This window comes from Poeciliopsis prolifica, unplaced genomic scaffold (genome assembly GCF_027474105.1).
Source record: "Poeciliopsis prolifica strain line A6 unplaced genomic scaffold, Auburn_PproV2 SCAFFOLD050, whole genome shotgun sequence".
Classification (NCBI taxonomy): domain Eukaryota; kingdom Metazoa; phylum Chordata; class Actinopteri; order Cyprinodontiformes; family Poeciliidae; genus Poeciliopsis; species Poeciliopsis prolifica.
This window is the reverse complement of record NW_026562425.1, coordinates 1,665,908-1,692,982: the sequence shown is the minus strand read 5'-3', so window position 1 is coordinate 1,692,982 and position 27,075 is coordinate 1,665,908. Positions and strand designations below refer to the sequence as shown.

At 39.2% G+C, this 27,075-nt stretch overlaps 1 protein-coding gene across 3 annotated transcripts in view; it reads right to left on the bottom strand.

Annotated features, from left to right (window-relative positions):
• ankrd12 (ankyrin repeat domain 12) overlaps window positions 1-27,075 on the bottom strand; it is a 58,227-nt gene that overhangs the window by 14,659 nt on the left and 16,493 nt on the right. For 2 of the 3 annotated variants that reach the window (XM_055058282.1, XM_055058283.1), the window contains exons 2-8: window positions 16,145-16,258; window positions 12,885-13,035; window positions 10,632-10,703; window positions 8,562-8,702; window positions 6,593-6,796; window positions 6,274-6,416; window positions 4,877-5,024 (exon numbers count right to left, since the gene is read on the bottom strand). In XM_055058282.1, the coding sequence (XP_054914257.1) occupies window positions 4,877-5,024; window positions 6,274-6,416; window positions 6,593-6,796; window positions 8,562-8,702; window positions 10,632-10,703; window positions 12,885-13,035; window positions 16,145-16,204 (919 nt within the window). In that variant the 5' untranslated portion in view covers window positions 16,205-16,258. The remainder of the gene's footprint in view (window positions 1-4,876; window positions 5,025-6,273; window positions 6,417-6,592; window positions 6,797-8,561; window positions 8,703-10,631; window positions 10,704-12,884; window positions 13,036-16,144; window positions 16,259-27,075) is intronic. The other variant, XM_055058284.1, reaches the window with a different exon arrangement.

Below are 27,075 nucleotides of genomic sequence, written 5' to 3'. Positions count from 1 at the left end.
ACTCAACCACACCAAAGAAGAAGCAGCAGGTCCAATTATGGTAAAGTGCAGATGATGTGACAGTGTAAGTGCAGAACAATATGGCTGTGTGGGGGTTAGGGTGTGGGGGGGGGGTGTATGTGAGGTTATGATATGTGTGGGAGGGGGCGGCAGGGAGTAATGGCTCTGACGGCTGTGGGGAAGAAACTGTTTCTCAGTCTGTTTGTTGTAGTCCGTATATTCCTGAACCGCTTGCCTGATGGCAGCGGCACAAACAGTCTGTGGCCCGGGTGGCTGGAATCCATGGCTATGGATCCAGCTCTCTTCTTGACCTGGCCCATGTAAATAGAGTCCAGGTCCGGGAGGGGGCATCCCACAATGCCTTGTGCTGTTCTCACCACCCGTGTCAGTTGTTTCCTCTCCAGTGCTGTGCAGCTACCATACCACACAGTCACGTTGAGGCAGAGGACGCTCTCGATCGTCGCCCTGTAAAAGTTCACGAGCAGCCGTGAGGAAAGTCCAGCACGCCTCAGTTTCCTGAGGAAGAAGAGCCTTTGTTGTGCTTTCTTCACCAGGTGGGAGGTGTTTGTATTCCAGGAGAGGTCAGACGTGATGTGGAGGCCCAGGAACTTGATGTTGTCCACACGCTCCACCTCTTCTCCATCTATGAGAAGGGGAGTGTGACCCGTCCTCCTGGACCTTCTGTAGTCCACAATGACCTCGTTGGTCTTCCCTGTGTTCAGCACCAAGTTATTGGCTGAACACCACTGGGTGAGCTGCAGAATTTCCTCTCTGTAGTGGGTCTCGTTGTTGTCTGAAATGAGACCCACTACTGTTGTGTCGTCCGCAAACTTGACGACTGTGTTGGTGGGGTGGATGGCAACGCAGTCGTGTGTAAACAGGGTGAAGAGAGCTGGGCTGAGAACACAGCCCTGCGGTGTGCCTGTGTTGAGGACTAGTGGGGACGATGTTGAGCCACCTATTCTCACCCACCTGAGGCCTGTTGGTGAGGAAGTCTCTGATCCAGTGGCACAGTGAAGCAGGCAGCCCCACCTTGAGTAGCTTCAGCACCAGCTTGTCTGGGATGACGGTGTTAAATGCTGAGCTGAAGTCTACAAATAGCATCCTGACGTAGGTGTTGGGATGCTGCAGATGGGTCAGGGCTGTGTGCAGAGTGATGGAGACAGCATCCTCTGTTGACCGGTTTGCTCTGTAGGCGAACTGGAGGCTGTCCAGGTCTGCAGGGATGAAGTGTCTGATGTACCTCAGAAGAATCCTCTCAAAGCACTTCATGATCACCGGGGTCAGAGCGACGGGCCGGTAATCGTTCAGGCTGGTGATGGTCGTCTTCTTCGGTACAGGGATGATGGTGGAAGACTTGAGACACTCAGGAACCATGGTGAACTGCAGGGACAGATTGAAAATGTCCAGAAACACTCCTGCCAGCTGGTCGGCGCACGTTTTCAGCGTCTGGCCTGACACCTTGTCCGGTCCTGTAGCTTTGTGGGTGTTGATCCTCCTCAGGGTGGACGTCACCTGGTGCTGCTGCAGGACGAGAGGCTGGTACTGCTCTTCCAGTCGGGGTAGATGTACAGCTTCTCTGCTGCCCACTGTGTCAAAGCGGGCAAAGAAGCTGTTAAGGCGTCAGGCAGGGTGGGGTCGCGGCTGGTCAGCTGAGTGCTGTGTTTGTAGTCTGTCATGGTCCTGATGCCTCTCCACATGCTACTGGGTTGTTGTTGATGAAGTGTTCCTCAATCCGCTGTTTGTACTGGAGCTTGGCCTGCTTAATTCCTTTTTTCAGTTCCGACCGGACCCTGCTATTAGCCAACCTGTCTCCAGATCTGTAGGCAGCATCCCGGGCTTTCAGCAGGGCCCGTACTGTGCTGTCCAGCCATGGTTTCTGGTTTGGAAACACTTTTATGGTCTTAACAGGTAGGACAGCATCAGTGCAGAACTGAATATAGGACAGAACGGACGATGAGTATTCCTCCAAGTCTGCTCCGTCCCTGAACACACTCCAGTCTGTGTGCTCAAAGCAGTCCTGAAGTGCAGAGGAGGCCTCCTCAGTCCAGACCTGAACTATTCTGGTGGTCGGCTTAGTTCTGCAGGCCAGAGGCTTGTAGACAGGAATCAGCTCCACTGAGATGTGGTCAGACATGCCCAGATGTGGACCTGCTACAGCCTTGTAGGCTCCGGGGGTATTGCAGTAAACCTGATCCAAAATGTTATTGTCTCTGGTGGGAAAGTTTATGAACTTGTGGAATTTGGGAAACACAGCCTTCAGTTCCACGTGGTTAAAGTCCCCGCCACAATCATGGCCGCCTCCGGGTTGGAGTTCATCTGCCCGCTGATCAGGCAGTATAGCTCCTCTAATGCTAACTTAGCATTAGCCCGCGGTGGTATGTAGACGGCCACGATCACAATGGACGAGAGTTCTCTCACCAACTTGAAGGGTCTGCATTTCACCGCCAGATATTCCAAGTCAGGAGAGCAGAATGTGCCGACAGAGTGTGTGGCTGTACACCAGGCATTGTGTACATACAGTGCCAAACCTCCGCCTCTGCTCTTACCCGAAGCTGCCGTCCGATCCGCCCGGAACAGAGCCGTTATCTCCACCGCTGAGTCTGGGATGTTTTCATCCAGCCAGGTCTCTGTGACAACAGTCACACAGCTGTCCATCCGGCGAGAGATAATTCGGAGTCGCACCTCGTCGATTTTGTTGACGAGGGACCTGGCGTTGGCGAGGAAGAGGCTGGGGAGGGCCGGTCTGTGAGGGTTAGCTTGTAGCCTTGCACGCACGCCGGCTCTCTTGCCCCTCTTTTGTTTGCGCTGCCTCCTCCGTCGCCTTCGCAGCAGGGGGGGGAATGATCATAGTTCCAGGTGTTCGAAGCAGCTCTGGAGGAATAAAGTCCAGCTTGGTGGGTGTGTGAAGTCCAAACTGTGCCCCTATGTTCCACAGTTCTGATCTGCTATAAGTTGTCAAGGCTTCCAGTAGTGTGTTGAGCGAAGACATCAATAAAAACAGGCTAACAAAAACGAAAACACGGGAGCTCCGAGCCGCTGCGTCTACACGCGCCGCCATCTAAGTCCTACTGAAGCCGACCGGGAATTCCGAGCAAAATTGCCGAATTGGACTACGATGGCGAGCCGTTGACCCAGGAACCCAGAAAAGCGGATCCAGAGAACCAGCGGATCCAGAGAACCAGGATCAACCTTCAAAATCACCACAAGGAAAGACTGATTGAAGCACAAATTGTTCAGTATCTTACTGGATTATTATTATTGTGTTTTATTTTTTCCTTTGAATTGTATTCACGCACATTATTGGTGTGGATTGTACATTTTTTTGTTGGGTAAAATTAGAAACCAGAGTTAGTTAAAATAGGAGATTAAAACTATATTTATATCATAATCTCTTAAAATAAACTAAACACCTAAAATAGAATTTAAAAGAATAAAATTAATTAGATTAACCTCCTTAGTTCAAACTAAATTAGAACTATAATTTAGGTTAAATAAACAACATCCCTTAAAACCAAACATTAGGTTTAAAAGTTCAAACAGGGATTATTCTGGAAGAACAGGAAATTATTTTGAATTGATTTTGTGTTATTGGTTGTCAATTGTTTGTATTTATATATCGTCTATTGTTCTTTTTTTTTTTTCTTTTCCAACTAATAATAAGCCGGCAGTTAAACTTACTTTCCCTTGTCTGTGGTCATTTATATACTAGCTCAATTTCCACTCCAGCAGCCGAACCTAGCACTGGTCCTATTATTGTTGTTTTAACTGTTAACACGTCGCGAGTGTTACAGACGCATTACAACAAACTGGAAAACTGTTGGAAACATTCAAAACTCAAAGTGAAAAGCATATTTTCAAACAAGTCTGTTATTTTGATGATTACTGCTTTCAGCTAATGAAGCGATAAAAAGGATTTTTATACATATTTGACCAGAACATGTAGAACATTTGTTTTTTTTTTTTTTTGTAGATCTGGTCTGAAGGGAAGAGCTTGGAGCATCTCTGCATCATTTGAAAAATGAAAACTAATAAATGCTGCTGACTGGATGCCCGTCTAGTCATGAAAATCCTCCACAAGAAATTGCAACAACAAGCAACAATACATAATCGTTCCAACAGCTAAAAGAAAGTTTAGTGGAAGGAAAACGTGAATAAATCAAAACCTATACAAGAATTTTGGGGACATTCACAAGATGTGGACTCCAGCTGCAGTTGATTGTGTAGGTCGAAACAAAACCTTTATTTATTAAATTTCTACATTAAACTTTTAATTTTCTGAGAAACTATTTGCTGGTTTTTCATTAGCTGTGGCCCATAAACACTTTAATTTACACAAATAAACACGGCTATAAATCAGTTTTTGATGCAATGGACTTTATAGGAGTTTTACTTTTTGAACTGAATTATTGTCAATTTTGTGGCAGAAAGGTTTTAATTTGGTTAACTTAAAGTTGAGTAATCTTATTGATTGACTATTGATTTCCTTAAAGCCTTGTATCAAGAGGGCGGACAGTCTTTCAAATAAACTCCCCGCCCCCAAAAATAAATAAAATTTAAATTTTGTTTTGTGTCTGAACAAAAAGTTTAATAATGTGGGAAAAACACAATTTTCTACGACATTTGTAAAATACGACAATACAGGAACGTCTCAGGCTGCCGAGTAGCTCAAGTCATCTAATTTTAACTACACAGCACAATTTCAGCAACTCTTCAAAGTGATTTATATGAATTAGAAAGAAATGCAAACAAAACAATACAGCCAAGAGAGAGAGACAAAAAGGTAAGGTTAACAACAACCACAGACAAAAGACAAAAGTAGGAAAATAAAAGATGAAAGTAATGAAAGATGTCAGGTGAAAGCCTCTCTGCTCACCTGAGGAGCTGTCGTCCTGGTCGGACAGCGGCGCCTCTCCTTTCAGGAGCAGCTCCAGCTCCTGGGAGTCGGCCACGTCCACCGGACGCTCGCCGCGCTTGTTGGCCTGGAAAGCGTTTCCGCCGTGACGGAGGAGGAGTTTCACAATCTGCAGGTTGAAGGAAAAACAAAAAGACTTAAATAGTGAGTAAAAACAAATACTGAGGTTTGCTTATGGAAAACAAAAAGTCATGGTACAAAAGGGATTTTCTTCAAGTGATGCTCAAATGTTTAGATTTTTTCAATTCAAATACGTTTAATATATGAGGTTCATCAATAACATTTTTCACTCGATCTGCAAGCTGAAGGAACGCTGATGAGCTAATGAAGCTAATTAGCTTCACAACTATTTGTTAATAGATCCAAGGGAATATTTGGTTATTCCTTGTAGAAAAAAATGCATAATAATAAAAATAAATAGAATTGTAAATAATAATAACAGTAGAACACAAGTCAACAAAGTTCTAAGTTATTTCTACTGTTTTGGGTTTGATGTTTTTAGCAACACCAGGCAACTAACTAATTATAATAACACTAGTATTAAGAAGCAATATGTGTAATCGGAGAAATAGCAAATTCTGCATTTTAATTGTACAGCTTTGAATGAAAAGACTTTTTCAAATGACAAAAAATATCATACAAGAAATGGATAAATAAGAAGTTACATAAATATGGACCCTAATACTACAATATTTTGTAGTGAAAGGTTAAAAGCTCCTAGGAAAACACAGTGAAGCAAACTTTCTGTCATATCAGCCAAAATTGAAAATTGCTCAAGGACTTGCAGGCCAAGAAAATCAAATATTAAAAAGATGTTATTTTTGTTGGGAATGAATGTTATTGTTGACTCAAAATTTTAAAAGGACCTAGTTCTCAGTTTCTTTAAAACTGGATTGATTGAGCAAATTTATTTGCAGTAAAGGAATATTTCTCAATTTAGCTGCATTTGAAACATTTAACTTGTGAAACTGATTTCATATCATATGAAAGCAGCTAGTAACTCATGAGCCTGTGCAGCGAAGGTATTTTGTGGTATTTAGCCACAAAATATTATGAAAAAACAATGGTTACACAGAATGGTTGATTCAAAGAAATAAAACAACATATTGAGATTGAAATATGCATTTCATTGCTTGAATGCCCAGAATTGCTATTTCGCATCATACTGAAAGTTTCACTAACCGTAGGAACAATGGAACTTATCAAAAACTCCAGTAATATTGATCTTTGTACTGATAGATATAAATTCAGAAATCTTTTGTCTTAAACTGATGCTTAAAGGTTTTAATGTCATCATTCCAATCAGAAATCTGGTCTTCAGACTTCAGCTGTGGACAAACGTCCCGACTGGCTCTTACGTCTTTGTGGCCGCTGCTGGAGGCGTCGTGAAGCGGCGTGTCGTCGTCCAGACCCTGCGTATTCACCTCTGCTCCTGCTGCTATCAGGACCTTCGCCACGTCGTAGTAACCCAGATTACAGGCTTCGTGAAGCGGAGTCCAACCTGGGGGGAGCGGGAGGAAACGTCGGACCAATCAGAAGTCGCAGCTGCAAATCGTTCTGCAGAAACAGCACCAGCCCTGGGAGGCATCCTGACTGCTTCCTGTTTCCTCTCAGAGTCGCCACTTCTCGTCATCCGCAGCCATTCAGACGTAATGAAGCCGCTAAAGGGTTTTCTACCTGCGAAGTCTTTGACGTTGACGTCAGCTCCCAGGCTGATGAGCTCTTTGACCTGCTTGGCGTCTCCGCGGATCGCTGCCATGTGGAGGGGCGTCTCCCCGCGCTCGTTCCTCTTGTTGACTTTGTCCTTCTGGCGAGACGAGGCGCTGCTGGGGACTTTCTTCTGCACAGGCGTCGTCTGCGAGGGATGGCTGGGCGTCGAGTCTGCACACAGGGAAGAGGTGATCAGATTTACTAGATGTCTCTTGTTGCCAATCACCAAAACGATCACCTGTATCTCACTTCTCAGCCTGCATGTGCAGCTAATTTCCTCTTTCCTTCACACTGGGCACGCATGTAGCAACAAATCCTGTTGCTTTGAACTATATCGCTCCGAGTGAATGGGGAAGTTTGCGTGTTGCAGAGGAAAATTACCTCGGGGTGAAGCATGACAATACATCAACACAACAAATCTAATATAGCATTTAAGAAACAAGCATCAACGGAAGGAAAAAATGACATCTGGAGCGGCCAGACAGCAGGCAGAGCAGCGCACAGCTACCAACACTCACCTGGATTCGCATCACGGTCAGAGAACTAAACAACTAACCCGAAAAATAATTCAAGTCTTCAAGCTGGCGATGCAAAACGCTGGTTCTGCTCTCGCTCTTGGACCGCTGCCATGTGCTACTGGTAGTAATATTTCACAGACGTCGCGCCGCTCAACCTCCACCAGACAGTGAACTCTCTCACCGAACGCTATACATTAAAACATTTTGCATTTAAGAAAAAAAACCTTTGTCAATTTTTGAACATATTTGTTCAGCTAAAAATCACTAAAGGAATGCTATGTAAATTTTTTTTAGGCAATAAAATGTTTTATTTTCTTAATTAATAAAAGAAATGTGTTTTATTTTCATGCATTTCCAATAGTGTAAAAGACTTGAAAATGAATCTGCTACAACATATATAAAAATCAAGATTATTGTTGTCATTGTTTCACTTAAGTTAAATAAAAAACAAAACTGACCGTATTCAGTATTATTTTTACTTATTTTCTCCACTATTTGATCCACAAAAGCATCAATAAATATCTGTACATTCAGAAAATCTCACTTTCCTAAAGTAACCGACGTTCTAAAGTCGTCAATTTCAGATGAAATGTTTTGAACTTGTTTGGCGGTGAAGGCTGTGCTCTGCAGCCAAACTGTTACCTAAAAAAATTCAAAAAGCTTTTAATTGTCATTGTTATCGTTTATCGCAATCATGCCCCAAAATATCGCAGTGAAATTCAAAGTCCACGTCGCCAACGACTCACAGCTCTGATGGATGTAAAATGAGACGTTTCTGTGTTGATTTGTCATAATATTTTGAATAATCACTGAAAGACGCAGCAGAATTTTTAAAATTTACTTTGTTCATGTTAGCAGAACGTGGCAGCAGATCAAATATCTTAGCTCTGGTTTCTTCTTTTTTTTTTTTACTTTTATTTTTCTGGTTGAGGCGTTGAATTTTGGATAATTACTCCCTCTGGTTTTGGACGCTTTGCAGCTGGAAGGAATTGGGTCTTTTTTTTTTTTACTTTTGGAAAGTTATACAGAAAAGAAAAGAAAGAAAAAGAAATCTGGTGCATGGGAGGGATGGAGAAAAATACGGAGGAACAGAAGAAAGAAACAACAAAGGAAAGACAAAGAAGAACAAAGAAAAAAGTGAAGGAAGGAAAGAAGAAGGAAGGAAAATCAGATACCTGGGAAAACAGACGGATAAACAAACATCTGAACGGAGATTTTGGTGGATTTCTCTCTTAATTGTGAACAAAATCTGGAATCGTTTATTTTCCTGAATCTTCTCCAGTGACTCAGTCTAACCGGATCATCCTGACTCCTTCTGGGAACCAGTAAAGATCCGATGAACAAATGATTCACAGGCGGTTCAGACGAATGAATCACATTGTCTGAAGTGAACGGGGTGAAAGGTCAGAGCCACAGACCTGGACTGTTGGCCGTCATCTGCATGAGGAGAGCCATCTGCTTGCGCTCCGACAGCGGATAGCCGAACAACAGGTTGGAGGACTTGGACCTTCTGCTGCCGGCTTCCTTCTTCACCTTCTTCTTCTCTGGTCCGTCTTTATCTGCAACAGAATCGAACAAACAATTAAAAAAATTAAAGACAGATCTTCGTTTTTACCCCGATCAGTGAGAAGGTGAACCGTTTTTCCTCCTCCTCTCTTGTATCTGTCGAATTCGCTGAGAAACAGATGACAAGCATGAGGTTCGGAAAAAACAAGACAGAAAAAATAAAACGGCATTCTCCGAGGTCAGTCAAGCGTCGATGGCGTCCCCCCGCCCGCCCCGTCTCCGATCGGTGCTAAACACAGACATGCTGAGCTGTAATTGGGGCAGATGCAAGGCGAAAACACACACGTGCATGTGCGTGTGCATGTGTGTGCATGTGTGTGTGTGTGTTTGGAGCAGCAGCAGCAGCAAGTTTTGACTTGAAGAAAAAAATAAATAAAATAAAGTGAAGTTGGACAAATCCCCACCCACAACTTCTTCAGATTTTGTGCTGCAAAAATTCTCGGTTGCACTGCTGTCATTTCAAAAGATGTGAATAAATGTTGCCAGAGGTCAAAGGTCAAGCAGCCTGTCCACATTTACAAAATCAAATGAGTTTGTGCAGCAAAAATGTTCACTTGTGATTTTATACTTAAAAGAAAAGAGAACATTTGCAGATGTAACCAGAGATCAACCTGCACATCATTTCAAAAACAAAAACATTTATATCAATCAATTTAACTTTGTTCAACATTTGATTGATTTATGGATTTTTTTGTAATACAAAAACATAAGATTTCCATGAAACAATCCAACAATTGTTCACAAATTTAAGATTTGATGAGAAATCAAGAGATTTTATCTGTGAGAATACAAGTTTATAAGTTAGAAAGTGACAACTCTGGAACAAGACAAGTACAAATCACAATTTTACAAGGGATGTAAAATCTGTTTCTGATTGAAGACGGCGGCGTTGAGCCGTCAAAACGTGGAACTTTCCCCAAATCAACATCCCAAAATACCAGCCATTTCCTGACAGCGGTCTCTGTACGCAAAGCTGAGAAAACCTCACACTCTCACAGCACCGAACCCAACGATGAAAAAATAAAAACAAACTGCTGCCTGCAACATGGCAACCCCAGACCACAATGCACTGCGAGCTCTGCTACCTTAGCTAGAGCGAGGCGTTCGATTTTCACAGATTTCTAATCGTAAATTTGACTTTGTATTGTTGCACAGTTGTAATTTTGTAACCTGTAAAATTGGAACCGTCAGTATTTTCGGATTTTTTGGCGGAAAAGTTCCACGTTTTGACGGATTTTAAATCCCTCGTTAACTTGTGATTTGTACTTGTATTGTTGCAGAATTGCGACTTTGTAACTTGTGAAATTTTATTCTCGCAAGTAAAATCTCTGATTTCACACGTATGTATCCGTGGAATTATCGGCTGATCACCGATCACCAAAATTAAGGAAATTGGTGGCGATAAGTAAGTGCACCCGTTTTTTTTTACTTGCATTATGCATTTAGACTCCTACCAGGGGTGCAATGATTTATTGGTGCATCCAAAGTTTGGTCAACGATATCCATTGTATCTGATTTATCGGCTCAGATGATTTATCGGTGCAACATTAGTACGAGTCGAAATTCCACTGTCGCCAGTTCAGCGACTTTCTTGCTATATTTAGCAACATTTCAGACAAAATGATAAAAAAAATTGGTGTGGGTCAAAATCAGCAGCTGGTGCACCTGTAGAGTGGTACATCTTTATCGACAGTAATCATGCTCCATACTTGTTCACTCACATATGACTTGAGGGTAAATTTGCTTGATTTTGTAAATGTGTTTGACCTCTGAAAACATTTATTAATATCTGTAAAATGATGGCAGCACAAACCAGAGTGTTTGCTGCACACATTTGAAGAAGGTGGCGGTGAGGTGGCAACTTCTCCAGGTACTCGAAGAGGACAGCAACAGGGAGGGGAGGGGCGGGCTGCAGCAGTTACCTGCGTATATCCTGCAGGGGGGCACTAATCTCTCTCCCCAGGTCTCACTCGACTGGCCTGGGTCTGAGTCATCTACAGTGCAAAGCAGAGAGGGAGGGAAAGAGCAACAGGGTGGGGAGGGGGGTTTGGGAAAGCACTGCATTAACGCTCATGCTCTCACACCCTCCTCGTTGCACATGTAGTCAGACACAGACAGGCGCAGCGGCACGCTCCGCGCTGCAGATTATGAGTCATGGCAACACAGGAGGCAGGAGAGGCGATCCAATCAGGCGGCCGTTCGCTTCCTCCCGTCAGCCGCGCCGCTAACCGCCGCCCTCAAAGCCAGTTTACCTTTCAGGCCTCTGCAGCACATAAATCACATCTGAACCGGAGGCTTGCGTTCAGCAGGAGGACCACACAGCGCCACGCTGCGCTCCACAGAGGAGGGCTTAAGGTGCGTGTAAACATGCGCTTTGCTTTGTCGCAACAGCTGAGCTACACACACCGACTTACTCATCAGGTCCAGGGTGTGTTTACTTTTCCCACAGCGAAATTCAAGCACTTCTCAAGCATTTTCAAGGTTAAGTTTCCAAACTTTTCCAGCACAAAAAAAAAAAAAGAATAAAAACAACTGATTCAATAAATCACTGTCAGGGACATAGAAAGCCTTTTTGGGGCCCTAAGCAGATTTTCATTTGGGGCCCCCGCCTCCTATACCAAAACTAGATTCTTCATCATTCCCAGGCTGCTGTTTGTGTTATATTGATCAACAATATTAATCAACAATCAATATTGTTGATAAAATTTTTTATTTGAATATCTGGCAGCCAAACTGGCAGTGTGAGTTTTCCTCTTTTCCACAGTTTTCATTCCACAATGTTTTTATGTTTTTTTTAAGCAGGTATGAGACACGATGGCAAAACCTGAAACTGCTGATGCGCATCTTACTCAACAGGTTGTTGCTAGGTAACCAAAAAGTGAATGAACCTCGCTTAGCTAGCCGTGAGAGGCTGAGCTGCTAACGTCTTTTCTCAGGCTAAGAAAAAGTTTAATACCTGTTTAATGTAAGAAAAAAAAAACATACCAGCCTTTACTTCAATCACAGATCAATAAGTCACTGAGCCACCAGGAGTAATAGATAATCATTTCATTAAAACAACCCAAACAAATATTCTTGAGGTAAAAGAAAATGACATAAAAATCTTTAAAAAATATTCACTATAGGTTTTCTGGCATTTAGAAAATACAAATATTTGTAGTAATTTTATCTGACGAGACATTTAATTGATTTAACTTGTTAAATTGAGAAAAAAACATGTTTAGTGTGAAAATATCAGTTATAAATGCTGGTATCAACTCCCATCCAGGCTCTAATGTCACTGGAGGAATTTTGTCCCAATTGCTCTAATTAAACGACATTAGGAGGATTTCCACCATGAATGCTGGTTTACGTTCCTGCCTCACAAACTCTACTTAAATGTGAAAGATCACATCCAAGTTGAGTTTGACTCTAAAACCCTCATTTTGTTTTGTTTTTCAACCATCCTAATGTATATCACTGTCCTTAAAATCCAGGTACGTTTGGATTTTTAAGGTCCTGAAGAAGCAAATCAGAACCAAAACATCAACTAATCGTATTCAGAATCTGATTTGGTGTTTTAGCCTACTTCATGTCGTCACACTGGTTCAAAACCAGTGACTTCTTGCTCTGACGAGGAAAAATGACTCAAAAATATAATTAATTCAGAATTTAGTTTAAAAATTTTTTTTTCTTGATATTAATGAGATATGGAAGTTTTTTTAAATCTTACTGAAGTAGATCATGATTAAAAAAGGCTTTTTGTGTTTAGTCTGGTAATTTACATTTATAGGTATGATGTGAAGCACTTTGCTAAAATGTTTTATTCAAATAAATTTGGTTGATTAAAGTGAAAAGAACAACAACATCCATAAAGCAGTCAATACTTTTATAGAATATTTTTGCTCTCCAATCAAATCATTACATCAAGATTTTAATTTAATTCACCAATCATCACTTCTTTGTCATTTTCCACTTTAATGCTAAAATATATCATGGTGCATCATAATTTCAGATTATAGCTGCACATATCAGTGCAGCTCTTTCCAACTTTACAATTAGAACAATCTCTGGAGTCCACCAGCAGATTCTGACCTCGTTTGGATGTTTAAAACCCAGCGGATCCACCAGGTGGCAGCGTGGGGACATGGCAGCGAGCCAGCTGAAAGGCAGTGTGAGGCAGCGACTGGGCTTACCGGTGTCCGAGTCTCGCTCCTCCGTCCGGGGCGGACTTGTGGTGAAGGAAAGCTTGCGCTTCATGGAAGACTTGGCTTTCCCTTCCTTTCCCAGCAGTTCACTCCGGTCCAACTTCGGAGTTTTGGTGAAAGGCGACAGCTTGTCTTTGCTCTGCCGGAACGGAGAGCGTCGTTAGAGAACTTCAAGGATCGGAAAGTCGGAATATCAAACAACTATTTAGTCAAATAAACAAACTGCTTGCAGACGGAGCTTCAGGAGCAAACAAAACAAGCAGAAAAATGAACTAAATCCAACAGGAAGGATCAGAATACCAGCCCAACAACGCTACGTCTTTGCAGACTCCTTTAGGAGTCAATTGAAAAATCAATTATCTCTGAATGGAAATTAATCAATTAGAAATCATGTCTGGTTGCACTGGTGCCAATTTTTCACACCAATAATTCTGTATTGTGTGTAAAAGTAGAGTTTTTTCAGCCTTCTTCATCAATATTCTGGTTCATAGAGATGCATCAATATGAAAACTTTGTTCATCACAGTTGTCAATTTTATTAGTTGAGCAAAACTGCAGAAAATATCCAAAACAGACATATATACCGAGTCTATGTCCTGAGTATGGATGGACTAATGTTCTATAAATATCTTTATTGTGTATTTTATTTTGAACTTCTAGTTTTTATATGTGTGAATTCATGTTTATTATTATACTTTCTCATTTTTACATATTTTATTTTTACTACTTTGTCATTTTTATTATTTTATTTGGTCATTTTTAATGTGTATCTTCATTTTTAATGTTTTCTTTATTTCTTTATTTTGTCGCCTTTTATGTTTTATAATATAAACAAATAAATAATAATAATGAAAGTTATTTGGGATTCTACAAATCAATGATCAAATTTCCTGAGTTCTCAGTTAACTGTTTTGAAACAGACTTTAAAAACACATTTTCAAAAAGACATCTGTAATGAAGGACAGACAAACTGAACATATGAATGAACATATGAATGTTCATCCATCCATCCGTTCATTCATCCATCTAGTCTAGAAATACAAATATTTTTTATCAGTGTAGTTTTCAGTCCATTTCTTGAATTTTTTATTGAATTTTATGCTTCCCCAGACTTTTAAGGGCTGTGCTTTTAAAGAAATTAGAGATAAAAACATCAATTTAACTGATAAAGCGACTTTTTAAATAGTTGTGTTTGATACAAAATTGAGTTAAATCTCCTGCTAAGTAGTTCATAAGTTTATTTCAAAAGCAAAAACCTAAAACGCTCTAGTTATTTACGTTTCTTTTTTATCAGAATATTTAGATGAAGTCATCCTACCCGCTGCATCTGATTGGTTCAATTTAGGGCTGAACCGATTCCAGTTTTCTGGCCGATGCCCTTTTTTGATTTATTTTTTTAATCTTAGAAACCGTTACATATAGAGACAAAGCTGTAACAGAGCAAAAGAGGCAGATTTTCAGACTTCAGATAAGATTTGTGGATAAGATCGGTTTCACATACAAGTATTGGTCGATCTATTTATCGTTGATCCTCCAGTTCAACAGATAAATAGTTCCATCAATCACACATTAACGCAACATCTGCATAAAATATATAAAGTTGATACAGTTGGGAGCAAACATGCATGTAAAACCAGCAGCATTAGTTACTTATCAGCCCTCCTGTCTGAATGTAAAGCCCTTTCAGCTCCATTACTTTTATGGAAGCACTTTGGTGCAGTAAAATACATTTCTGGCAGTAAGAAAATGTCTGCAGTGTGGCGCGTCTTTGATCTCGGAGAAGAAATGTGCCAGCTGTGCAAAGCTGGAGCGTCTGGCGATGTTGAGAGCAGAAGAGCGCTAACATATGAAGGACTTTTGCTTTAAAAATAAGGGCAGAAACAATCTCTGCTTTATCTCAGAGAATAACTAAAACGTGTGTTAGGATAGGAAGACGGAGAACGGCTTGCAGATGTGCCGCTCTAAACAGAAAAGCATGTCAGAGAATTACTTGTTTTAGTAAAAACTGTCCAACCAAAGCTTCAAAACAAGCAGTTTTATTAAGTAAGCTGCACCAAGACAGATTGATTTAACCAACCAGCTATTTTTAGTCATGCTGTTGGTCTAAGTTTACAGATTTTCAAACGCAAAGGTCAAATGGAGCAGAGAGAGAACACTGAAACAAGGATGTGTTCCCTGTTTGGCAGCCAGATGTTGTTTTTTATGGGATGTTTGTTCACAAAATGTGGTTTCAAATTAGAGAAACGTTCATGCAGATGTTTAGCATGTTGTCACAGCACAACAGCAAACTTCCATGCATTATACTTGGATTTGGAAACAGCTAACAGATGACCAAATACAGTGAATTTTAATTAGAAATGATTAATTGTGATTAACCTGATTAATTGGCAATTAACTGGAGCACACAGACTCTAAAGAACGCCACACTCAGAAATTAAGCCATAATTATACCAGAAAAAACATAAATTTTGCATTTAAGATTAAAAAAAACCCTTTGATTGTAATTATTTTCTACCAAAAACTTATTAAGTGGATTAGTTTTAACGTCACCTGGTTCAGATTTTGTTAGAAAATCTCCTATTACTTACTTTTTACTATCACAAAAAAAAAAAAAAAAATTTTTTAACTCAAGCAGAAAGTTGCTTTTTTTGGGGTCATTTTTAAGATTTTATTTTTGTCATTTTTAATATTTTACATGACTTAGCTACAGATGCATATCCTAATGTATTTTAGACTATTTTTATTTTCTTTTTAATAAAATAATTGTATTTGTATATTTGAATGTATTTCTAATATTGTATAAAAAGGCTTAAATGAAAAATCAGCAGATTTTTAATTTACCTTTTTTATTTGATTACAATTTCCATTCTGATTTTTAGTTTTCTTATTTACAGACATTGTAGTTTATTTTTATTTATGGTTTCAGTTTGTGATTTTTTTTCTTTTCTTTCTGTGTGTCGTTTTGGTTGTTTTGTTTTTATTTTGGATATTTAGAAACATCTTCCAGTTCCAGTGCGCAAAATTAACATTTGCACTATCATACCATCATCATTATAGCGGATAAAAATGGTATCAAAACAATATTATTGCTTATTGCAATAATTTCGAGGACAATTTATTGTCCAGAAAAATGTGCTATCGTGACACACCTGTACTTTATACACCAATCTGTTTGGGTCTATTAAAAGCTGGCGAAAATTAAGTCAATTTAACTATATTTTAGAGGCTTTAGTGTCTGTGTTTACACACCTTCTTCCCCGCCTGCTTATCCACCATGGCTCCATCTCGGTCGCCCCCAGGTTTGGCCATGGTGCGGCTCCTGACTAGCTTAGACGCCTACAGCACAGCCGGCTCATCATGCACCTGTGGAGCGAAGACACAACACCAATGAGAGGGACTTCAACCCTCAGTGCCACTTCCTGTCAGAAACAACTCTCGAAGAGAGGAAGAGATCCGACAGTCGTACAAAAAGCTACACACATTGTTTTCCTTGCGCGGCTCACAAGGTTCACCTTCAGTCACGGTCTGCCGCCAACTGAACGAGGGAGGGGAGAAATGATACTTTCACATGTTTTTGTGTTTCTTTTCTTCAGAGCAGATCAGAAGTGAGGGATTTTTATTGAACTTTCCATTGTACCAGAAGAGGCTGCATGAATCACGGCTTTAGGGACTGTTCAGCCTCTGAGAGGAAAACGTCCCACACACACGTTATCACTATTGTGCTGGTCGATGCGACCGAGCTTCACTCTGATGTGGTTGATGACAACAACAGCAGAGTAGCCGAGTCGTCGCAGTGCTGCGTGGGCTAACGCCAGCTGAACCTGAGCTAACGCAGCTAGCAGGACAGCTGAGCTAGCTCGTCACATGAGGATCGCCCTCCTCAGTCATAAGACCCTGAATGAACTTTCCCTTCTTCCTTTTTTACACTCACACAGTTTCATTAAGCAGAAGTAGTCTCCGCTCTGCACATTGAAAAGTCCCACAATGAGCTTATTCTAAATTAGGAAACTGAAGCGCCACTGATTAGCTGCTACCAAAAGGACTGGGAGAGCCCCATTACTCAATATGAACGCAAATTACTTTTTATAACATTTCACAGCTGACAATTTCTTTTTTTGAAGGAGCACGACAGTAAGCTTTTTTTTTTGTTAATCTAGTAGTAACAGCAAAACATAAAGGTATATAAACCATTTTATTAAATACTACGAAACAAATCATCTATAAAATCAATTCTTATTTGACTGAAATTACGAATATTTGAAATGGCATCATCCAACAATGCAATACCACATTTTATTTTTCACTGATGGCAAAAACTGTCATCCAAAAACCAAAAGAAAAATATTTAGTTTACGATAATATTTATAATACTTAAAAGAAACATGAACTGTGTTTGAATCAGGTTAAGAACCTTTTCTTCTTCTGGCTAACAGGTGAAAGAAAAACGATTTCTGACAACGCCAACTGGGTTCAATTTTCATATTAATGTGAACCTGCATCTCCTCCTGAATGAAGGTAAAAGCCTGTACATCATCTGCAACAACCGGGTTTTTGTTTTCTTTTTCTCAAGGTAAAAACATGCTGACTATTTCATTCTTCATAATAAATGAAATGCAGAACTGCTGGGAAGCCCCCCAGCATTTGCAGATGCATTTGTTGCAGCAAAAACAAAAAACGTCTAAATCTCGATTTACAGATTGTTTCAGGTAAAATCTGGTGAAAATCAGCACAAGATTTGGATTAATAGGAGAAGAAGAAGAGTAAGAAAAGTATTTTTCTTGTTGTGTTACATTAAAATAAATGTTAATTTATTTTATTAGGTAAAAGTTATTTGTGGATATCTACAGTTTGCTATGCTGCTGCTGTGACCAGAGCTATACTCTCTCATGATTAATAAATGAACTGTTGTGATAAGTTTGTTGAGTTTCTGGCAGGAATGTGATGCCATAAAAGACTGCCTTTAATTTCAAAGTCTTCCTGCTCAACACGGTGCTTAATTTTACGTTTTTAAGCAGTTCCAACAGTAAAATCTCTATCAACGTGTTTTACTTTTTAAATTATATTACAACCACAAACTAATCCATTTGTCTTTACTCCGACGCCCCTAAACAAAATGAACTAAAGCTGTTCTCCGACAAACCTGAGGGCCAGAACTGAAGCCTGCACATTTTTGTAGCTTTAGAAAATGAAAATACTTGACAATGGAGAACAATCCCAAAAAAGAGAAAGTCCAATGTAATGGTTTAGATCTGAGCATATTTATTTGGATAAATGGCCCAGTCAAAGTCCTGATCTAAATCCAGTTGAGAATCCTCAATCCAGGACTTAATGTTCACACAGATGTTCTGAATTCAATCTGACTGAATTTGAGCCATTTTGTAAAAAGAAGATACAAGTCGATACATAAATAGTCCCAAATTACTTGCGGTTCTGACCTGAACTTTCAGAGACACATAAAGATAATTACAAATACAGCCTTTTATTAGAACATGAAGAGTCCTATGATTAAAGGACTAATATCCAAGGTAAATATTGAGCTTATAATCCATGGATTTACCTTTATTTGCATGGATTATTGCAAGAGTATCTTTACAGGTCTGCCAAAGCGCTGCTGCTGGTGTTCTGACTAAAACCAGGAAGATGGAGCACAGCCCTGCCTAAGGAACCGACACTGCCTCCCTGTAGCTCAGAAAATACAATTTTAAAATAATTTTAATAGTATATAAATATATTTACTGGTTTAGCATGGTTTCCCCCAGAAAACTTGCTAAGCCTGGTGGTTGGGCAGTAAATAATCATTTATCCAGCGGCCCGTCATGTTTCTGAGTTAAATGTTTAAAAATCGATGAGAAATTTTAAAATCTCACTTGATAATTATGTATCATTGAAAGGTTTTAAGATTAATAAATAAATAAGCAATGCTAACTAAGCCTGGTGGCCCGCCAGGCTTATAATACACTGAGGGGAAACCGTGCTTTGAATCAAATTACATTAAACATCGGCTGTTGTATCAACCTTCCAGACCTTTCTGGTCTTCTGGTTCTGCTCTGCATTCCCAGAACCAGAACCAAACACGGAGAAGCAGCAGCATTCACTTTTATGCACCACAAATCTGGAGTAAACTTCCTGAAAACAGCTGAAACCCTGAGTTCCTTTGAATCAAGGCTAAACCCACCTAATTTGAGTCCAGAAGTGTTTCTGTGTTTTACAGCCCGTCATCGTTTGCTGCTGAAATGTAATGCTTTTCCTTGCTTGTTTGTTGTTTTATAGTCTTTCTAATCATGTAAAGTACTATGAATTGCCCTGTTGCTGAAAATGTAGCCTACAAACCAAACTGAATTAAGCTGGTTCTGCAAAGCACTGAGCTGAATGCAAACTGCATTCAACAGTGATTATATTTTTATTTTCTAAAGCTATAGATCAGATTCCTTCCACCAAATAGTGTTTGTCTGGCAATTGGTTATTTACATTACTTTGACAAAATAATCATCCTGTAAAAACCTGCAAATAAATAAATCCTGAAAAACACCAGGAGATGGACTCAAACTAAACTCTACATATAGAACAGAACCGTCTTAATGCAAATAAAAAATAAAATCATACCAGCACGGCAAACAAAAGCTTAAATGGAAGATACATTAGCATGAACATCACAGTCATTCTGGACCACAGTGAGAATAAAAGCAAAAACATTGCAGGTTTAGTCTGCCAAGGCTTTTATAGCAGAACTGTGAACAAACAGCCACACTGTGGCACATAAAACGGAGGAGGAGAAAAGGCTGCCGACGCTGCAAGTGCATTTTACGGTGAAATCTGGGTTCATCCTGATTTTTCTGGATATTAAAAACATATTTTATGTCTCTGTAGTGCAAAATTACTGGATGGACAGACAAAACGCCGCCGTTTGGAAATGTTTTCTTCCTAGACAGAAAAACACTATTGATTTAATTTCCTTTCAATGATTACAAATCGACTTTCAGATTTTTCTCCACTTGCTGTTTCTGATTAATGACAAAACAAAAGCATAGCAAACATTAAATTAAGAGAAATATGTCAGATGTGCTTAATCAGAGTATTGCAAAACACTTTCAATGTTTTGCATGTATTCAGCTACACAAATGGGGCTGTACAGAAAATTTGAAACATGACGAGAACCACCACACCGCTAAAAGAAATAACATTACAATCATATATTATTTGAAAGGCTAGGAGCTTGACATGCAGTTTGAGTTCATTTTATGTGCATAAACTAGGGCTGAAACGATTAATCATATGGATTATGACTTAATCAGTTGTTGAAATAATTGTTAGCTATTTTAGTAATTGATTAATCGTTAACTGAAATATGCAGACTCAAAAAAAGGGAATTTGCTGCAGGAACAACAAAACAGTAATTAAGTCAAAACTGTATAAGAAAATATAAACATTTTGAATTTAAGATTAAAAACTGTAAATATGTTCTACCCAGAACTCCTCAAGTGGAACAGCTTTAAGTTCACCTGGGTCAAATTATGTCAAAAGAATCTCTAACCCTAATAACATTTTGCTATTAAATTATTTATCAGTTAATCCAGGAAATAATCTACAGATTGTGCCTTAAGAGTAAAAACTCCAAGTTACGAAACATTAGTGTTAAAAGCTTTGTTACAAATGATCAAACATAGGCCAGAGGAATGCTATAAAATGTTTATTTTTTATTTTAAAAAAGAAACCGAATTGTTTATTTGCACATAATAATATATTCTAATATTGAATGAAAAATGCTTAAGCTGTTAAATGAAAAATCTGCAGAAGATACCAATTTTTTTTTATTCGATTAATCGTCAGAATAATTGATTACTACAAGAACTGCTAGTTTCTGCCCTGGATACAGCATGGCTGCGTGTTGCCAGGTAAAATCTGCTGAGGCCAGTCACTCATTAGTCAGCAGATAGCCAGTATGCAGCATCATTGTTATTCAGGCAGCTGAAAGCCAGAACCGAGCCACTCAGAGTGGGCGTGTAGGTAGAAAGTGCTGCTATCGGGGGTAATAAGGCAGAACAGAGAGGCCAGAACCAGACCCAAAAACACAACACGGCAACACGACTCCAATCTGGCCCACAAAACGAAAAGTAGGAGGAGGGTGTGACTATAATTACAGAAGTATTTGGGAACTCGCCAGTTTGGCGAGATTTACATTCGCTGCGTTTCATGAGCAGCTAGGGGCTGCGTAAGCCCCTGCAGGCCCTGCCATTAACCTCGGCCCGTTTCAAGTCCAGATCAAACCCGTCCTTGATGACTGCTTCGGTTCGCAGAAGCTCCAGCTATGATTACCCGAGGATTGGATTGAGCACAGTGAGAGCAACAATTACCTACTCCAACTGATGGTAGTAGAGAAGACGGACATCAAATGCAGGGTGACGTCCTGCAGGTGAAGCAACGTCTAAGAGGTTCGGGAATCCGCGTTTCCTCTGCGATACAATAAATAATCAAGCAGGAAGGAAGAAATCACTGAAGAGACAGAATGTCATTTAGGGCTGAAACGATTAATCGGAGTAATCAACTATTGAAATAAATTAGCAACCAATTAATCGACAACTGGAGTAAATAGACTCAAAAAATGTCCATTTGCTGCAAGGAAAATACAGTGGGCTGCTGGATAACTGCCTGTAATGAAGAGGCCTTCATTACTAAATTAATTTATTCAATGTATTGTATAGCACTGTAAAAACATTTGCACTTTCTCACTATGCACTTTATTTAGCACTGCACTTTTAAAGTAGATCTATAAATTAATAACATTTTGCACTCAGGAAGTTTTAATTGTATTTATTGAGTATTTTAGGTATTGGTGTGTAGTCTTTGTTCTGGGCTCTGCACAGCTGCTCCTCATTGGCCAGTGGAGGTGGTTAACTGTGAAGAGAGGAATTGATACTCAGAGCAATGAGCTATTGGTGGATAAAACTAAATAAATGATGTGCATAATTTATTAGGTATGGAATGTGCTAATATAGTGACTCACCTGTCTTTTTATGTGTCCTTCAGGATGTTTGGACAAATATTGTCCTAAGGGGCTGGACAATGATATAGGTCCTGGGAGAGACCATTGAGAAGAATGGGAGAGGGATGTATTGTTTTATGGTGTTTTAGTAAGGGTAAGGATAAAACATAAAAAATATTTATAAAAAGGAAGTTGATGTGTTTATAGTAAAATGTTTTTTATTCGATTAAGGGGAACAGGGTAAGATGGGATTATCTTATGAATTTTCAGATTGTTTTAACTGTCACAGCTGGGACTATTTAAGATTGCAATTTTCACCTGTGAGACAGATATTGAGACATTGAGATTTTTGTAAGACCAAGAGTGTGACATTGTTTGTGATGCTGGGAGGAATAAACCTGCTGTTCCACCTAAACTCTGCCTGATATCATCGATCTGCACTGAAAAATCCAGCCGTAAAAGGCCAACCTGTTACACTGCCATAGTGATCCTACCAACGGGCCGAGCAGTTTTATTTATTCTAGATATTTAAAATGTCTTCCAGTTCCAGTGGTGTTCAACCTTTTTTAGAATTTAAAGTTTATTGATCTCTTAGAACATGTTCTTGTATTATTATGCCATTACTATTACATTACTCGAAGATGATCTCAAAACAGCGATATTATCGTTTACCCCAATAACTTCTGGGACAATTAATTGGCCACCAAATTGTTATTGTGACAGGTCTAATATACATTAGTAATGGAGACGCAGCTGCTGACCGCAGTAAGTCGGTCTCTCTGAGTCTGAACGCACTGAAAACGTGACATTCTTACGATCCCGACTAACAACAACAGCCATTTCCCTGTGGAGCGGTAGCAAGTTGGCCCGACGGTAGACTCAGCGTCGGAGCATGCATGTCTTTGCAGGAGTGAAGCGGTTTTGAGGAGCTGGTGGTGGGGATGCTGGTGTGTGCTGAAAGGAGGTGAGGGGGGTTGTCGTGTTTTTAACTGGGATGGATGGAGAGCGCACCAACATTACGGTAACCTGATCCAGGGACTGCAGGATGGGGCAGGGAGGGAAGAGGGCTAATAATAGCACCGAGGCTGACACACAGCTCGCAGAGTACGTCGCCCCCAGCAGCAGCAGCAGCAGCAGCAGCAGCAGCAGCAGCAGAAACGTTACTCCACTACATCTTCCAGAGAACCGCCTGCTGCGCGCTCTCACACGCCATGTGGAAAATACATGTGATACCCTCCACTCTTCCATGTGGCTGCACTTAAAACCAGCTGCAAAAAGCATCATTACTTTAAAAACAATCATAAATAGGCTACAAGTTAAAATGCTGTGCAAAAGGGGAAAAGGAAAAAACAAACATGGCATTTATAGGGTCAGAGACTTCACATCAGACGGCAGGAAAGTCTGCTGAAGGAGACTTGCTGCAACGATAAACAGCCAGTCACGTGGTGGTGGTCCTTCTGCTACCAGGCTAAATGATGGGGGAGGTCTCACTCAGCTGCACACACACTCCCAGCCTTCGTCTCACTCCTCCTCCTCCTCCTCCTCCTACCCCGACTGCGTAATGAGAAGGAGGACAAAGCCAGACGCAAAGGCACGATTATGGAGACTGAGGGAGAAAGGGGAAACAATACCCAGCAAGAACCTGGAGCTTTTAAAAATTATTTAATGTCTTAGATTGTTGTTTTTTTATTATACAACAGAACAATAATAAAATCTGTTTATCATGCTTAACAGACATGATGTGGAAGGTAACACCTATGCAAGCCGGAAAAGGAGCGACTGAACATGCAGCTCTCCAGCGAAAAGAGGATGCGCCCACACAAAACTGAGATTAATAATCACTGACTAATCCTGAAAAATGCTTAGATTAGTTGATTAATAAAACTATTATTAGTCACAGACATAAATTCAAGTGATTACAGCACAAGAGCCTCGATCCAGTTCTGGAAATTAGCAGTTTTTGTCTTCAAGTGTGAGATTTTTCAATTAAATCTGTTTTTATTCTCTCCCACATTCTAGTTTTTTTTTATTTTTATTTTTCTGCATTCCACTTTTTCCATCTTACTCATATCTAATAACCCAAAAATCCTGTTAATACGACATCAATGATTAAGCAAGTCCATATTCATGATTATAACAAGGTTAGGATTATTTTGGAATTGATTAATAAATAAAAACTACTAACATAATAAAAAAAAAAAAAAAAAGAAAGCGCACACTGCATATCTTTCTTTCACCCAGACATAAACCAGTCTCTTTGGCTAAAACATATTTCCAGACAAAGGAATAAACATTTTACAAACATGTTAAATGGAAAATATTAATATTTGTTGTAGTTTTGGCTCAATTACCACTCTGATTGTTTTTTAATCAAATGATCTGTATGCAAGTCTTTATGCGCCAGTTAGCGATGAATCAATTACTAACTTGGTTAACAACACAGTAATCGATTAATTGCAATTAATCATTTCAGCTCTGGCTTGTTTTGAGGCGACACCCTTGATAATGGGATGTAAATCAAATATATATATATTTTTTTTGCTTTTTTGGAAACAATGTTGGAAAGTAGCCCACAGTAATAAAAACAGAAGAACAGTTGCTTCCAATTTAGACGGCCCAAAGCAAGGTATTTGAAAGTATTTTGCCTTCATTTCTATAAAATGTCTAAAACATCTTGAGCAATCAAATTTCATGTTTTTCCACAAAATCCAACACCAAAAATGTCCCACAAGGAAACCTGCGAACAGTAAAACTTTGTGTGCACTTCCATAAAGATCAGGCCCTGATTGTTTTTATTTCTTTAATCTGTCCCAGAAATCTGCAATAAAGTACATGGCAGTCAGTTTTGGTGGTGTGCTGATAAAACTCACCGAAAACTTGATACGTCTCATGAAAACTGCTCAACCTTGTGCTAACCTTCGACTTTTTTCTTTTTGGAGGAAGCTGGCGTTTTGGTGAATCAGTGAATTACACGAGATTCTGCATTTAGTTGTGCATTTCCATGGATTTTTTAAATTTATTCGATAGAAGTGTTGTTTATATAAAAGAAAGAAAGAAGCAGCTGCATTTATGCTCTAAATCTAAACCAATTCAGCTCTAAATTACACAAATATCAAGCATGTTATGAAAATTGCCATTTTACTACAGTTTGACCAACTTTAACAGGCTCCCGAACATTAAGTTGTAATTTTTTGTTCCTTAACTTTATAGAGTGAGGGTTAAAGTGTACCTTATTTTCTTTAGAGTTTGAGTTATAATCGACTCAAAAAAGGTGATGTTAAATTAATAAATGTTTCTTTGGTTACTTGTGGTCTTTGTTTATTTCCAACTATTTTTTATTGTTAAATATAGGCGCTCTTTAATTTTTCCAATATAAATTTACATACAAAATATCATTCGAGCAATTATTTCTTGAAATATTGCTGTATAAATCAGACACATCCTATAAGACAGAGAACCTGACAGGAAGTACTCGAACTGTTCTCTTTGTACAGGTTTCACACAGGAAGATAATTAGCGTCGCACCATCTCCATCCTCCATTTCCTGTCTAAAGAAGCACAAATTTGGTTTAAATTGTTTAAAGACTCATATGAAAAGTAAGGGAAGATTCTATGAAAGGGTTGAGCAAACTTTGCAACCCTGAGAGACATCGAAAGAAAAATAAAAAGCTGTTTAGAGCCATAAAAATAATTCAAAATAAAATAACTAATTTTTTCTATTTGTATACATTTTTAACAATTTTTTAGGTTGAAAACATTTTCTCCAATAATAGATAAAAATGTAGAAAAAGTCAACAATTTGCAAACCATTGGCAAAGAAAACATGACTTCAAATAAAATGATACTCTTTATGGTGTTCGTATCTCTCCTTTGCAAAATGTTTTGCATGTATCTCGCAAAAATGGCTAGAAAAAAAACTGCTAGCACTGCCAGTTTTAGCGTAACTGGTTTTTAGTTTGAAGACGTTCAGTTCTTTGGCATTTTTGGCAAAATTCATCAAAATCGTATCGTTTGCCATTTATCAATACTCATAAATGTCTTGTGATAAGAATTTAGATTTATTGCTGTCATAACAGATTCCGTAAAGTCCTACGATATTCTCCGCCGTTTGTCAAATAATATTATTAAAATATTATTAAATCTTAGTGATACAAATTGTTTCTTTTTATGCCCTAAAGGAGAGCATTACTAATATGCATGCTTTCAGCACATTTCAGCAACAAAGCAGCTTCACATCATAGAAACAAAACCACAAAAAGTCATAAAATAAACCAGACAGTCAACAACTGACTGACTGGTCAACTAGAAGTTCAGGTTAAGATTAAGCTGGTCGACATCCAAGAAAATTGCCTGTGTTTTTTTTTTTTTTTTTACTGTTTTAAGGTAATTTTGATGTCCTGCATCAAAAATAAAAATTACAAACGTTTTGCTCAATCAGTATGAGCATAACTTGTTCTCACATATGGATGGGTTTCCTGATAATTTGGCATCTCTGAGTGATGAGCAGGAGCAGAGACCGCATCAGGACAGAAAAGAGACGGAGAATTTTGCACAATGAAGACGCAATGTTCAATTTACATACTTACCCTTATCAGTGTTTATTATTCAGTTTACAGAAATCCAATTTTGTAACATTTAATTAATACACTCTGTTAGAAAACGTTTTTTTTCTCCTAAAACCTTTTGTGGATGAGAAATAGAAACGGGGAGAAACTGATAAGGTCATCAATTTAGTCAGCATAAATCAAATTAGCATAAAAACCTGACGCGGTTGAGAAAAATGGATGTACTTTTTGGATTCAGCTGTGCAAAAATAGCCCTAATTCAGTTGAAAAAACAAAGACAACTTCCAAAAAGTATTTTTTGTAACAAAGTCTGATCTAAATTTGCAGTAAAAAAAAGGTTTTTGCTTCCTTATAACTAGTGATGCACCAATTTATCGGTCAATCAATGCATCAACACCAATTTCTTAATTGTGGGAGATTGGTGATCAGCAGATACCTGCATGTGAAACTGATCTTATCGACCTCAGCTACGGTCTAGAAATCAGCCACTGTCCTCTTCTGCTCTCCCATTAGAGAGGTTTGACTTACACATCCAAACAATAGTCATTAACAATAGATTTTCTTGCTATACTTAGCAACATTTCAGACAAAAAAAAAGAAAACTGCAATTGGTGCAGAACCTGAAACTACCCCTC